Consider the following 13978-nt stretch of genomic DNA (forward strand, 5'->3'; position numbering starts at 1 on the left):
CTGGTTATTTTATTGAAGTTAACTGTTACTGGAAAATAAACTTTCTGATGCTGTCACCTTTGTGCCATGCTGCAGATAGTCCTTTCAACTCCTCAGAGCTGGTTTAACATTTAGAAAAATAAAATTGGTTCCAGTTTGGCATGTGTGTTACTTGAAATAGTTAGTGAAAGGTAATGCCAGAATTCTATTTTGAGATAGTAATGTCTGAGACAAAGTACAGATTTCCAAGCCAGCTATACTTATAATAAATGAGCCTTTCAATTGGAACCTTAGGTTCAGTTCAGAGATTTATGCACATAAGTCTTTATTTGTCCTTCAGTAAGATGAAGATAACTCTTGTCTTCTCTGTGGCTGGCAGCTTCTGCTTATTAATACAACTCAACTTGCTTCCTCTGTGAAACTGTCAGTGGGCTTGACCAGCAGCTTTTTATTAGGCAAAAATATCCCTTCACAGAGTTGAGGTCATTCTACTGCATGGAAACTTCCTTTAGATAGTTCTTCTGGCAAGCAGAATGCTGGAAGAAGGTGGTAGCTTCTTCCTGTGTACTTGCTTCATGGCTTCATCACTCTGAGTGAAATTAATGTGTTCCCTTTTCTAAACTGCTGCTCTCATCCACAGGTTGGCTTTAGACAGGCACTCTACTTACCTGAAAAGCAGCCATTCTAATTTGTCAGCAGTCACAGCCATGAGGAGTAACACACCTACAGCTGAGAAAACTCTGTGTTCCTCGTGTATTTCCGTGCACTGTGAACATGCTGCTCTTGCGTTGACTCATTTCTGTCTCTTTGTCCTACTCTCTTCCACTGGTGTAGTCAAAAGTCAGGAAAGCATCACCTAGTTTTTCAGCTTTTATTCTGTGCTGTGCAAGTGCTGTCAGACTTGATGGAGAGCTAAAGCTGAGGCAAAAGGAACCGACATTGTTGGCTTGGTTGCTGTGAGCTCCTTAAACTGCTCCCTCCAAGCACTACCTAAAACCTAGCCTGACTAGAATGTCTCATGGAGGCTTAGTTTCCTGGAACTTTTGAAGTACTATGCCAAAAGAGTTTTAGCCAACTTTCATAGTTTTCCACTTTGGAAAGACATTTAATATTTTCTGCAAGCCATTCAAATACTCCTCAAATGTTTTAAAAAAAAGAAAGAAAAAAAAAAAAAAAGAGGGGGGAAAAAAGAGTAGGCCTGGGAACATATTTTGGTTACTTATACTGGGATGTGGAAAGGAAACCTTTAATATCTCTGAAAAGCTTGCTTCCTGGAGCACATCTGTCTGAATGTGTATCTGAATCTGCTGCATGTAAGAGTGGACTTCTTAGTGTTAAGACAGCATATAGAAAATTTGGCTATAGGACCACAAACTGTGTAGTAGATGCTATTTTCACCCTTCTGATCACTGCAGTCTAATCCTTACCTTTATCTAGCTAAGGAGCTAAATCTGATTAAGTACTCTCTGTGCTCCTTGTGGAGAGCTCTTTGCCACTCCAAAGCACTCTTTCTTCACTGAGCAAACAGTAGAAAAGATCTTGGCAACTGAAATAAAAAGTGCCAAATGTACTGTCTTCTGGTAGCACTGCAAGTTGCTGTGGAAAGCTGCTTATCTCCAGATGTTTCAAACAGCTGCTTCTGAAGTTGACAGGGAACTAGGATAGCTCTAAACCCCAGGAGCAGGGCTTGGAATGCTATTCTTAGAATATCTAGGAAATAGCTAAGAAGCCTCTGCTCTTCTTATTCCCTTTGCAAGTAAAAAGTTTGTTGGGCTTTTTGGTTTTTTGTGTACTCAAATCTCAAAGTTTGGGTTTGTGGATTTTTTTTTAAAGAAGCTTAATATTTTCACTGGAAGTCTTTTTGACAGTTGTATTCCATTAGAACTGTGCAATTTAAGCCAGTGGAAACCAATTGAGAAATTGAATTTGCTGTCACAAATAATGGATTAACCATTTCATATGAACTAGAAGTAAACTTTGGTGTGTCTTGCTGACTTGTTTAGCACGGACTACTTTAGAATTGTTTTCTATTTTGACTGGTTCGGAACAATACCGAACGTTCTAAACATACACACTGAATGTGTATTGCTGACCTTACAGTTTGAATCTAGTTCTAGTCATATTCACTGCCTTATAAATCATGAAAGTGTTCAGGCTTGGAGGGTCTTCAGGAGGCCATCTAATCCAGCTTCCCATTCAGAACAGGATAGCGCTGCCTTAGGCATAGGCCAGCTGAAAACCACCTCTCAGGAGTACATTGGTCTTATTTTTCTTTTAGTAACTATTTCGGCTGGAGGTTTTATTTTGTTTGGCGATCATTTACTAACTAGATAAATCCATATCAAGCGTGAGGCAGAAAATAAAATGTATGCATTTTGGAGCTAAGCACCTACATTGTTTAATGAAGCAGCACTTGACTTTGAATATAGGAACTTGGAAAGGAAAAAAAGCCAGTCCTAGTGGATAGTGAATTAGGTGGGGAGCAGGCCAGTGATATCAGTGTGACTAATGTTCATTTGTAAAGTTGATGTTCAGTGCACACTTGGAGAAGTTGAATAATGATCAAGGTGATAGGACTTCAGCTGTTCCTCAGATTCTAATATTGCTTAGTGGGAAGCATCCCACGTGGCATTACTGGAAGAAGTACTGAAAAAAACGCTGTTTGGTTTGTTTTTCCAGGTAATGTACTGTTAAAATACGTAAGCATACAAGATTTTTAATTTGTCTCTGTTTGCTGGGGCATTTTCTTTCCAGACCTACTCAGGCCTGTTCTGCGTGGTAATCAATCCTTACAAGAACCTGCCCATATACTCAGAAGAAATAGTGGAAATGTACAAAGGCAAAAAGAGACATGAAATGCCTCCTCATATCTATGCCATCACAGACACAGCCTACAGGAGTATGATGCAAGGTGAGTGCTGAATCAGATAATGACTCTTGTTGAAATCACAAATCAAAGTTGCAGTCAAAACACTGTAGAGCAGCGACTCAGTGCTATCAGAAGGCATTGTTGTCCTTGCTTACAGATGCTACTTGGTACCAGATTTTGTGTTCAGGTGAATAGCTTTCTCCTGTTCTATTGGTTTGAAGAGCCTTACAAAAAGTATGGTGAGAGCTAAACTGGACATAAAGAACAGGCTGGTGGGAATGCATGGGGTTCAGAGAAGCAGGCAAGGAGAGCTGAGGTAGCAAATTTTCCATCTCAGTGTTGAGCCTATAGATTGAGATAGCTGTCAGTGGGCAGGTATGTGTATTGTTTGATAGAGGCTTTTAACAAAAGCCAGCTCAAAATTCAATTGCACAATCTGGTTGGGGGAACAAGCTTAGTACAACCTGTATTTTGAAGTGTGATGGTCAGTGGTAGCTTTATTGTCAAGACTTGTTTGGTTATATTCTTACTTTGTTAATAAAACTCACTATCAGGAAATATTAAGTACATCTATTGCCTTTTCATGAGATAAAAGAAAGCAAGTGGATAGACCTATTTTACTCCACATTATACAACTGAGAATCAGAACTGTGGATGTTATCTGTTACCTGTTTATTGCTTGAGGACTTCTAAATATGGAGCTCTGAATGCCCTGCTCGTATCCCTGGCTCTGAGAGGAGGTCTCTCACAGAGTCAGTGGTGGGATGTGTGATGGAGAGGTTCAGGTGTGGAAGTATTTTGTGCTTTTCTTCCTGTTTGTACCTGTGTTTTATGAGGAGGCATACTTTGTAAGGTTTAAAGGCTGTAATGGCCAGGTTTGATGTGCCTGTATGAATGTTAGTACTCCTTTATTTTTTGATGCCTAGAAATCATTAGGATGTTTGTTCCTCCTAGGTCTTGTCACTAGCCTCACATTTTGGAACAAAGTCCACATCTAACAAAATCATGCTTTAAAATTCTCATTAGTCTCAGTTTGAGTTCTGCTTTTCACTTGCCCTTGCTACCATTTGCACCTCCAAGCATAGGAGGACTATAATGGTATAGGTTCCCTGAGTGGAAAGAGAGAAAGAAATTTTCCACGCACTGACCTGGCTTCCAACAAACTTGATAAAGGTTGCTAAAGCGTGATGCCATGCAGGGCAGAGCACAGGGGTGAGCTGATGTGATAGATCAGTTAATCTATAGTTATAAAAGCCTGGGATGGAGAGGGGTGAGCACAGAGACATGCTGAAGTGGACTGGTGGCAGGGTGTTGGTGGCAATTTGCTGAAGATGTGGCAGGTCTTGAAGAAATACAGCCGTACTGCTGGTGTGTTACTCTGAAATGAATGCTGTATCCGGAAAGTGAAAACTTGTGAGCCTGGACCTCCAAAGGATTTTGCTTCCCTTAGAGAAAGACTGGATCTACCATGATGGTCAAGAACAGATGCTCCACCTGTATTATACGTGGCAGAATGTTGTCCATAAACATCATTACACTTTTGCTTCTCTTATTACTTCTTTCCTTCCATTGCCTGCTCCTTGTTAGCTGAAGCACTAATTTTTATTTTTGTTAAACAAACTATTGACTTAACTGTACCAGAGTTACTGTTCCCTAGAAAGAAATCTTGTCTATGTAGAATCAGAAACAGTTTCTTTGCAGTGTTGTGAGGAGGCTGAAGAAGTCCATTTCCCTTATAGACAACAATTAAACCACTTGAAAGTGCATGTGCCTGCATCTTGTCCTTCCTCTCTGCCAGGTATATCATTATGTGACAGGAGATACCCAAACAGCTGCAATTCTGCATCAGAGGACCTTCCTTGGTCTGATGGTGCTTCAGAGGCAGTGATTAATCTATGTGGGTATTTTCTTTCCTGTTGAAAAGAGGCAGTGTCTCTGTCAACCACTGCTTGGATGATGTCTGAAACTTGGAAATCCCAGACTTTGACTTGCTTTGTTGTACAAAGCTGAAGAATGGCAGGCCTGCCTCTGTTTTCCAAGCGTGGGAAAGTTGCTGTGAGGTCTGCTAGAGTGTTTACCTTTCCCAAAACAATTCTGGCTATGCTGTATTCTCGGCAGTATTGACAGTCTAGAGGCTTACCCCAGCTCTTCTTCGCCTAGTTTAAGATACCTTGTTGCTGACTTTTTGGAATGCTTGATTACTTCCCAGTTAGCTTTTGAACTAGCCTGCCTTGATCTGGTTGGAAAGATTTTTCTGTGTAGCTTCACAGGTACCTGTGTGTGCTACAAGACCTCTAGAGATTGTTTTAGGGTTATTTATTGCCTTATTTCCTTGTTTCAAAGGGTAGCAGTAGCATTCCAGTATCTGCTGCTGGGATGAGGGTGAGTAGTAGGTTGTTGCAGTGTCTCTAGTCCTGGCTAGCCTCGAGGGGAATGGAAAGCAGCATTCCTATTCCACCTTCTCGGTTTTGCTCAGCCGTGGGGGAGGTTTGGTGCAGCAGCCAGTGGTATGGCAGGAATCTGTACAGAGAATGGAAGATGAAAGGGTCGGGTGCTCCACATGAGCCAGAGGCATTTAGGATTAGACTGCCTTCCCTAGGGTACTCTCCGAGCCCTGAAAACTGGGAATCCTTCATGGCCTGGGGGAGGATAGCAAGCTGACTTGACTCTGACTTCTGTCAGCACAGGGTATACTTATCTCTGAAGCTGACAGTGTGGAAAAGCTTCGCGTGTTAATTGATTTGGACTCAGATTTTTTTTTCTTTTTTTTTTTTTTTTTTTTTTTTTTTTTTTTTTTTTTTTGTTGTTGTTGTTGTTGGTTTCAGTCAGCTTATAATATTTGAATAAGCAGAGCTTTCAAAGAGATGGTTCATCAGGAAGGGAGAGGAAAATGAGAGTTTTGTTCCAACCTCTGCTAATCCGCAAACTGTTTAACCCTTTTCAGGCATCTTGTGCTGATGCGCTGTGGGTGACCTTGGTCTTCTTTTTGAATCTTCTGGTTACTCCATTGACAGAAGTGTCAGGGCACTTAGATATCCCAAGAGACTATATTGTTTTTTTTTAATTTTCACCTGAAGTACTTTCTTGAAGAAATGAAATGGTGAAGGACATGTTCAGAGTGGATTGTTTGTTGTTATTGGGTTTTTTTTCCCTCCTTTCTCAGACTCAAGGTTGTGACTCTCAGAAATGAGAAAAACATTATTTTGCTGTGTTACCTGGAGAGACTTCCTGTGCTTCAAGAACAGAACTCTCAAGAAAGTGTAACATTTTGCTTTTAGAGAAAACTACCATTCGTCTTAATGTTTCTGTTCCCTGGGTAACCTGGATGCCAGAAGCCTCAGATATGCTTTCAGAAGGATTATTCTTCTGGTGCTAATGATTGAAACACAGGGTCTGTAAGTGGAGTGGTGTCCTGAGCAAACAAATCATTATTCTAATGTAGCAGGTGTATGCTGAAGAGGTATGTTCTTTACCTCAATTCACAGTTTCCCAAGCCTCAATTTAGGAAAACATGTTTTAAAGCTGTTAAACAGCACATGTTTGTCCATTTGGAACACATATAGAGAATTTTCTGTGTCAGATAGTGATACAAGATAGAGATTATATTGGTATCTGGAGCATGGTATCTGTTTTAATGCCTTGAAAAATATCTGAAACTTCTGTAATAGGTTAGGTCAGTATTGGTTATTCTGGTCTACAAAGCTTAGAGCTGTTCAAGATGGGTAGGAGACAGAACATAGCTCATGAATGTATTCCATCGCTTTTCTTATCCTGTTTTCTTTACGTTATTGGAGGCCTCCTAATGTTTTACCTGAGAAAACTCTGAAAATCATTGAGCAATGATTAAACCCTCCTTGACCTTGAGGGATTAGCCTGCAAAGGAACCTGTGCAGCCAGAACTGCGCTGTTGTTCACTTGGGAGTTCGGTAGTCTCTGGGTTTGGTGTTTAAAAGAAAATGTTCTGAAGCACAAGTAATGTCATGGTTTTTTAGTGACCTTGTTACATTAAGGGAAGAAACACAGTGTTACATGTTGGAAGACAAATCACTTGCTTTGTAGATCCAAACATGCACCTTGGGACCACTTGTGATCTTCACAGAAGACAGTGTCTAGATCTGCTCCTGTAGAATATAGACCTTCAAATGTTTTGTTTGTAGTTCTTAAATATTTGCATGTTTCTCTAAGTTGTCTAGCTAGCAGAACACTTCTGTTTTCATTTGCTTGCTGCTAAGTCATTTCTCAGCTTGCTTCTTAGCATTGGTCTGCTATGCTGCTCTGTGTAATGCACTACCCCAAAGTGCACCTTTCTTTTCTATATAATATTCTGTCAGTGCTTTTCAATTGAGACCTGCTCAGATTATGTAGAGGCAGATGTGTCAAACTGCATATAAAGGTCAAGTCCTATTTCCACTAAAACCTAAAAGAATATAGCCTGTGGTTTCACAAGTGTGTTTCCCAGATTGTTCAAAATTTCTTATGCAAAGGGGAACGTGAAATTTGGACGCTAGTTACAGAGGATTTTTTCTTATGCAAATAGCAAGAAAATGTGTACATTGTTTCTAATTTCCTTAAGAAGTGTTTTACATGAGATTTCTAAATGTAGCTCTAAAAATCTGTGTCTTGAGATGCGGTTTTCATGAGAATAGGGAGCTAAAAAAGCGTCCCGTTGCCCACTTGTTTTTTAGTAGTTACCACACCCTTTTTGCTGCATTCCTGTAAAGGAGAGCAGGAGCTCTCTGGTAGTCGCTTGTGTCGTGGTTCAGCCCCTGCTGTCAGTCTCCCTGTGGTTCACTGGTTTGGTATCATGAGCTGCCTGAGCATTTTGCAGCCTGTATACTAGTTTAGCTTTTCTGTCAGAACTTCATAACCATTTGCATAACCAAAATTACAGCTTACAACTTGTTTTCTGCTATCTCCAGATTCACTTAGGGAGTGCTAGAGAGCGGGAGATATGGACTCCAGTCCAAAAATGTATTGGGGGAATAAACATTTGCATTTGACCTTGTAGGATATATTTCATTTCAAAAAATGAAACTCACTTTTCTCCTTGTGACCGCTTTCAAATTTCAGCTAATGCAGAGCTGAATGTTGGTGTTGCAGTATTCCTGCCAACTCAAGTGGGGTTTTTTTCTCAAATTTTTTCTTCTTTTTAACATCTTGAAGTTCTATTGTTGAGAGCTGTCTTGAATATACTATGTTTCTCCTTCATTTGATTTCTCTTTTCTCTCTTTTTTTTTGTACTTCATGATAGTTGTTGGCATTTTGAAACTTCTCTGTAATATGGTCTTCGAATGACAGTGTAAAAACAGGTTCTCGGGCTGTGTTCTGGTGTTCCCTGGAGTGTTTTTGATGTCATTCAAACCAGCAGGTAGGTTAAAGCAGCACAGTGAATGTACATGATGAGGTCTGATGCCAGTTCGTGTAGCACAGTGTGTCAGGTCCCTGCGGCTCCTCCTGTGTTGAGCCCCGAGGAAAGGACACGGGATGTAACATTATGTTGATGCTGGAAGAGAGGCAGTAAGGAGCTGAAAGTACTGCGTGGTTGAAGCACTTAGATGCATTCAGGAGCAATTCTTGCTGTAGGTCATGTCTGCAGCTTGGCCAGCCAGGCCGGGCTGGGCTGCAGGCGTTCCGGGGTGCTGGGGAGCGCTGCAGTAACAGCACCCTGGAGGGCTGGGCTCGTGGTGAGCTGGTGGGTGCTACCGCCGACTGTGGTTAAGCTTTTAGCCAGAATGAGTCAGCTATAGGCAGCCGACTTGGAGCCAAGCCTTTGCCTTTCAGCTCGGCTTCCTCCTAGCTGCAGAGGTGATGTCACCATTGTGTGAATGCTATATTACTTCTCCTTTTATGGAGATGAACAGGCTTGAAACGAGAGCCACTCATGCAGAGGAAGTGGATGATAAAGGCCTGCTAGGATGTTCTGTAACTGAGACATGGAGCTTTGATTGCACATTCCCTTTCTAGCCTCCTAGCCTTTTTTTTTCCTCCCATCCCAAAACATTTAGAAACAGAATTCAAGACTTTGGAACTGTATTAATTTATCAATTACTCCCATGTATTTGACCACAGCAGTTCAGCATTCATTCATACTTGTTGTTTTGCAGTAGTACATTTGGTTGAGTACTTTCTGTGTACAAAGATGTCACCCTTGTGAAAACAAATTTTGGTTTAATTAAAATTTTAATGTATGCTGAAGCAGTCAGCAGTCTAAAATGCAGTCTTTTATTCTTGGACTAAAGAAAGCCGAGAATAAGTTACACATTATGGGACTTTTTACACAGTAAAATTAATCTGCTGATCTTATTATACCATACTGCTGTATAGTTTATATTTGAAGGATATTTTACTTCCTGAATTTCTGGATGTTTGAGGCTGCTGTGTCTTGTGATCACTTGAATACTATGGTGATGAGAGCTGAAGAAGAGCCTAGATAAAAAGCTTTCCCTGTCAGCTGGTTTGAAATACAGAACTGTTGCTATAATTAACTAATGAGTTGTTATTCTGGACTGTTTTTAATAAGTGACTCTGTTTAGGATTGAAAAGCAGGTGCAGATTTCTTTTAATCAGGCATTTCTTGATTGTGTTATTATAAGCAACTTAGTTTATGGTACCCAGCACATTCTGTTTTGCTGAGTAGATTGCTTGCACAACTGACAATGAAGTGAAGGCAAGTGCTGACTGAAGTAGTGCAGTACACCCATGTTGAATGATCCTTTGGAAAAAAAAAAGGGGGTGGAGGTGGCCTCTTGCCTGGACAACTGAATTCGTGATGGCACAAGTCAGTATCATATGGAGAATGAATATTGGCATTTGGAACTGTCCTTAATTTGAAGAGTATCTAAGAGTTACGCTTTCTGTGTGTTAGCTCTTCGCCCCTTTGGTGGGCTCCAGTTTCCTGTTGCTCAACACATTCTTTGAGTTGTCTGTCTATACACAATTAGAAGAATTCCAGCTATCCCAATGAGTGCTGCCTTGCAGTCCTGGGAAAGAATTTCCCCCGGATTGCAAACAGGAATGTTGCCTTTTATGGCAGTGTCTGCGTGCTCCCGGAGACTTGCCTGCACTCGCAGGTACGTTCCTGCTGACGTACAGCAGAGGTGACTAAGGCAGCTGCTGTGGGCCACCAGGAAAGTATGTTGGGGGAGGAAAGCTTCGTGCCAAGAGGATTTTGAACACCGTCTGTGACTTTTCCTGCCTGACCACCTTTCAATTCCTTGCTGTGTTAAGGTGGGGAAAAATTTGTGCTTGCCCCTTTGGGTTTCTTTAGGGTCAATCCAGGATGCTGTGGCTACCTTGCTTTACTGGAACCAGGCCAGAAAGAACTTCTCAATCAAGTATGAGAAAACTTGGCATGACTGAGAAGTGTTCAGTGCCAAAGAGCTGCTTGGTATTATTATCTGATGTTGATCATCTCTTTTCCTACTGGGCAGTCAGTTTGTCTGCTTACTGGTATTCTTTTGTTGGATCATCTCTAGAATGGAAATGGGAAGTAGGTGCTATTCAATTGCCTGGGGCTCCACTTGCCTCTTTGAGAAGCCTCAGCTCATAATTCCAAGACCAGAGCTGGTTACCAGCAATAAAGGAGCACCTCATTTAGAGTTATCTTTTAAATTTTTTTTTCCCTTTCTCTCAAATCTGCTTCTTAGAAGAGCCTCTCTAGTATGCTGAATAACATTTTCTGGACAAGTGAACTGTTTGGTTTTATTCAAGCTTTTGAAAGTCAGATTTTATTCAGAGGCACAATCTTGTCCTTTCACAAAGCTGCCTTGTGGTGCAGAATTGTACTCAGGTGTTGTACTACTGAAGAATTACATTTCCTTAGGCAATCCATAACTGAGTCATTAGTTGTTCCCCTGATCCACCCTCAAAGTGCCCAGTCATGCAGAGGGCTGACATGTGCCTGCTGAGCCCTTGACCCACTGGGAATCCTAAATGTGTGAGGCCTTTGGAGCTGGCTAACATCTACTCTTGGCCTGGCCCTCAGCAAAAGGATTGTATATCTCAAAGGCAGTGAATAAATTCATCATTTGAAAAAAATGAATATTTAATCTAAGTAAAGCTGCAGTATCTAGTTTTGAAGGCTTAAGAATTTGCTGGGCCAAAACTGTTTGAGTGGTGATTTTCTTTTGCTTGCTTTTTTCCAGGCTTGGGGCTGATCAGCTCTTTCTGAACAGTACTAGCAGGGGAATTACTGGTAATATTCTGAGTTTTAACAGGAAAAAAGCAGATTATTTTCCTTTTATTTTTTGTGCTCATCTACATGCCATCGGTTTCCAGTAAAGACACTTAAGAGCAGGAGTTTCATTTATATAGTATGTGAACCTAATGCTTCCATTATTGGCTTCAGAATATTTTAAGATGGTGTCTCAAACCTGTTAGGTTTGCCAGCTTTTCTTATTCCACAAAAATATGTGCAAAGGCTAGATATATTACTTTCTTTTTAAACTGGACGTGTGGGAGATTTTTCATCGTGAATGGGGCATTCATTATGTTAATATTGAAATATTAAATGCACTTGCAGCATTGGTGCTTAAGGGTGTAGAAGGAGGTTTCAGGTTCTTGTAATCTATCAGACTAGAAAGCTTTCCCTAATTACAGCTCAATCTCTCTATTTTACACAAAACAACTTGAATGGTGACTTTTATATCATCGAAGTACTGCCTGGTGGGAAGAATGCTGAGTGTGCTTGGTTTCTCTATAAGCTATGGGAAGAAGGAATAGAAAGAACCAGTAGCTAAAATGTGGAGACAGTCACATAAACATACTGTTGGATGTCACCAATTACTGAAAAAACTTATTGGAGAGATACAGTGAATTGCATACTCTTGTGGATGATTGAGGCTTGCTTTCTCTCTCTTTAGAGAGTAGATGTTAGTCCAACGCAATGAGTGGAAAAAGGAAAGTGGCAATGCCTGAACGAAATCTAACTGCTGCTGTCTTACTGAGCTTCTCAAACTGAATAATCTGGGAGTCCTCTGATCTTAATTTTAAAACAGACAAACACCTAACATCAAACCAAAAAAAACCCCAGCCGAATAGGGATTTTGAGTTTGGTGGCAGAGTGTGTTCTGGGTGCCCCAGTGGCTCTTGTGAGATGTCAGTCAATGACTTAGTGTTCCCAGCTGCTCCCTGCTACACTGGCCCTGTGATGACTACAAGCTACAGAGGTGTTCTGGTGTAGGTGCAGGCACTCTCCAGGCTTCCTAGTGCTCCCAGCTCATTCCTGGTGGTGTGATGGAATGGGATGGAACCTGGGCTGGGGGTAGGTGGGCTCAGGGTGGAGGACAGGGATGAAAGTGAAACAGCAGAATCAGTGGAGCATGTGCAGGAGCTGTGGGATGAAGGGCATGGTGGAAGGACTGGTCAGGACTGTGCATAACAAAGTGGAATCCTAGGTGAATGCTGACAGGAGGTTAAAGATGTGGGAGAAGGTAGTGGTGAAGGGGCTGGGTGAATTAAGTTCTTTAACTGGAAAGATATCCACAGCTGGGAATTGAGCACAGGCATTTAGTATGTCTGTTGGTATGGAAAAGAAAAGGTTTCTATTGTTACCAACTGCTGTGTTAATACAACAGGGATAGTGCCACAATCAATCAGCTGTATAGGATGCAGGCTACTGCTCAGTGTTCTAGTTTTTGGGTCCAGTCTATACAAAATTAGTAACAAATATAGTCACTGAACTGCCAGTGTTTGTTTTGATCCGAAAGCCTTTGTTTGATGTGGATTTTAAGCACTTTGGGATTTGTAACAGCTGCTGTCCCACTTTCCCCCTACGTCTTCCATCTTCACTGCTCTGCTGATAACTTTTCTGAGTCAATATGGGCCCACTGTAATAGAGGCTGAACGAGTAGATGCACATCACACTGTAGCTATGTGGTAAAGAAACATTCAGTAGGAGACTTCCATAGTGTCTGTAGAAAAATTGTAATGCAAATAATATTCTTTCTGGATGAAAAATCCGAAATTGCTGTGGTGCCATTATACTTTTGCATATGGTAGGAGGCGGGTGTCTTGCCAGAGGAGGGGTTACTTGGCTATGTTTCTGAAGATACTTGTCAGTGTTTACTAGTTCCTGGTGTCTTTGGTGTTGATTTGATTCTGTCAGAGAAATTTACTTCCAGCGTTCTAGTCTGACTACTCTTTTAAATTTTTTTTCTAGATCGAGAGGATCAGTCCATCCTTTGCACGTGAGTATTTCCAATTGTCAGTCTGCATGTTGAAGTTTGTGTTTTTTACATTCTTGGTGGAAGGACTCTTAAAATTTTATGTGCTGGTAGTGTAATTATAGAATCAGGTAATAATGGAGAGTCAAGGAAAGTCCCACTACAGTTCCTCCAATATACAATTCCTTCTGCAAAATAATTTTTATAATAAATTATAAAAGGTGGCTTTGAAACAGCCCTTGTGCTCAAACTACTAAAGAAATACAGCTCTGTCAATGGAAGAGGTTTGAAGTGATCCTTCAGATTTGATGCAGCTGCTATGTGTAAGTACATGCATACTGATGAGGCTGATAGAGTAACAGATACTCTCGATGCAGCAGTTTGTCTTCTAGACACAATAAAATTGATTGACCTTCAGCCTTGCTTGAGGAATTGCTATGTTTCTTCTTGAAGTCAGGAGGGTTCTATTTGAAAGGTTTACTTCATTACCTTTCACCTCAATCTCTACAGCAGCCTCCAGGCTATTTCTCAGCCACTTGACAGTCTTTGTATCCAAGTGACTAGAAAGCATAATTCTTTATTGCCTTCCATATTGCAGACGAGCTGCAGCCCAGCTTTTTTTTCCCTTGGTTTTAAGGGAGATGCTGCAATGGCCAGAATACAGTTAAGGATGTCAGTAGCCCTTTTGGGATTAGAAATATGATAATATGGCTCTACATCTTGTTTGTGGATAACTTGCAGAATTTTCTTTACAGAGGTGAATCAGGAGCTGGTAAAACAGAGAACACCAAGAAGGTCATTCAATATCTGGCTCATGTTGCTTCCTCACACAAGTCCAAAAAAGACCAGGTAAGACCTAGGTTTAATGATGCTTTATTGCTCTGTTGACTTTGGATGCTAAATATATACTGGCTGATGTTGGTAAAAGACATACTGCTCAGTACAGGCGTAGATGTTAACATCTATC

General features: G+C 41.0%; 1 protein-coding gene across 1 annotated transcript in view; it reads left to right on the forward strand.

Annotated features, from left to right (window-relative positions):
* MYH9 (myosin heavy chain 9) overlaps positions 1-13978 on the forward strand; it is a 69905-nt gene that overhangs the window by 18077 nt on the left and 37850 nt on the right. Inside the window, exons 3-5 of the mRNA XM_066320192.1 lie at positions 2734-2890; positions 13008-13035; positions 13767-13860. Coding sequence (XP_066176289.1) covers positions 2734-2890; positions 13008-13035; positions 13767-13860 — 279 coding nt within the window. The remainder of the gene's footprint in view (positions 1-2733; positions 2891-13007; positions 13036-13766; positions 13861-13978) is intronic.

This window comes from Sylvia atricapilla, chromosome 5 (genome assembly GCF_009819655.1).
Source record: "Sylvia atricapilla isolate bSylAtr1 chromosome 5, bSylAtr1.pri, whole genome shotgun sequence".
NCBI lineage: Eukaryota > Metazoa > Chordata > Aves > Passeriformes > Sylviidae > Sylvia > Sylvia atricapilla.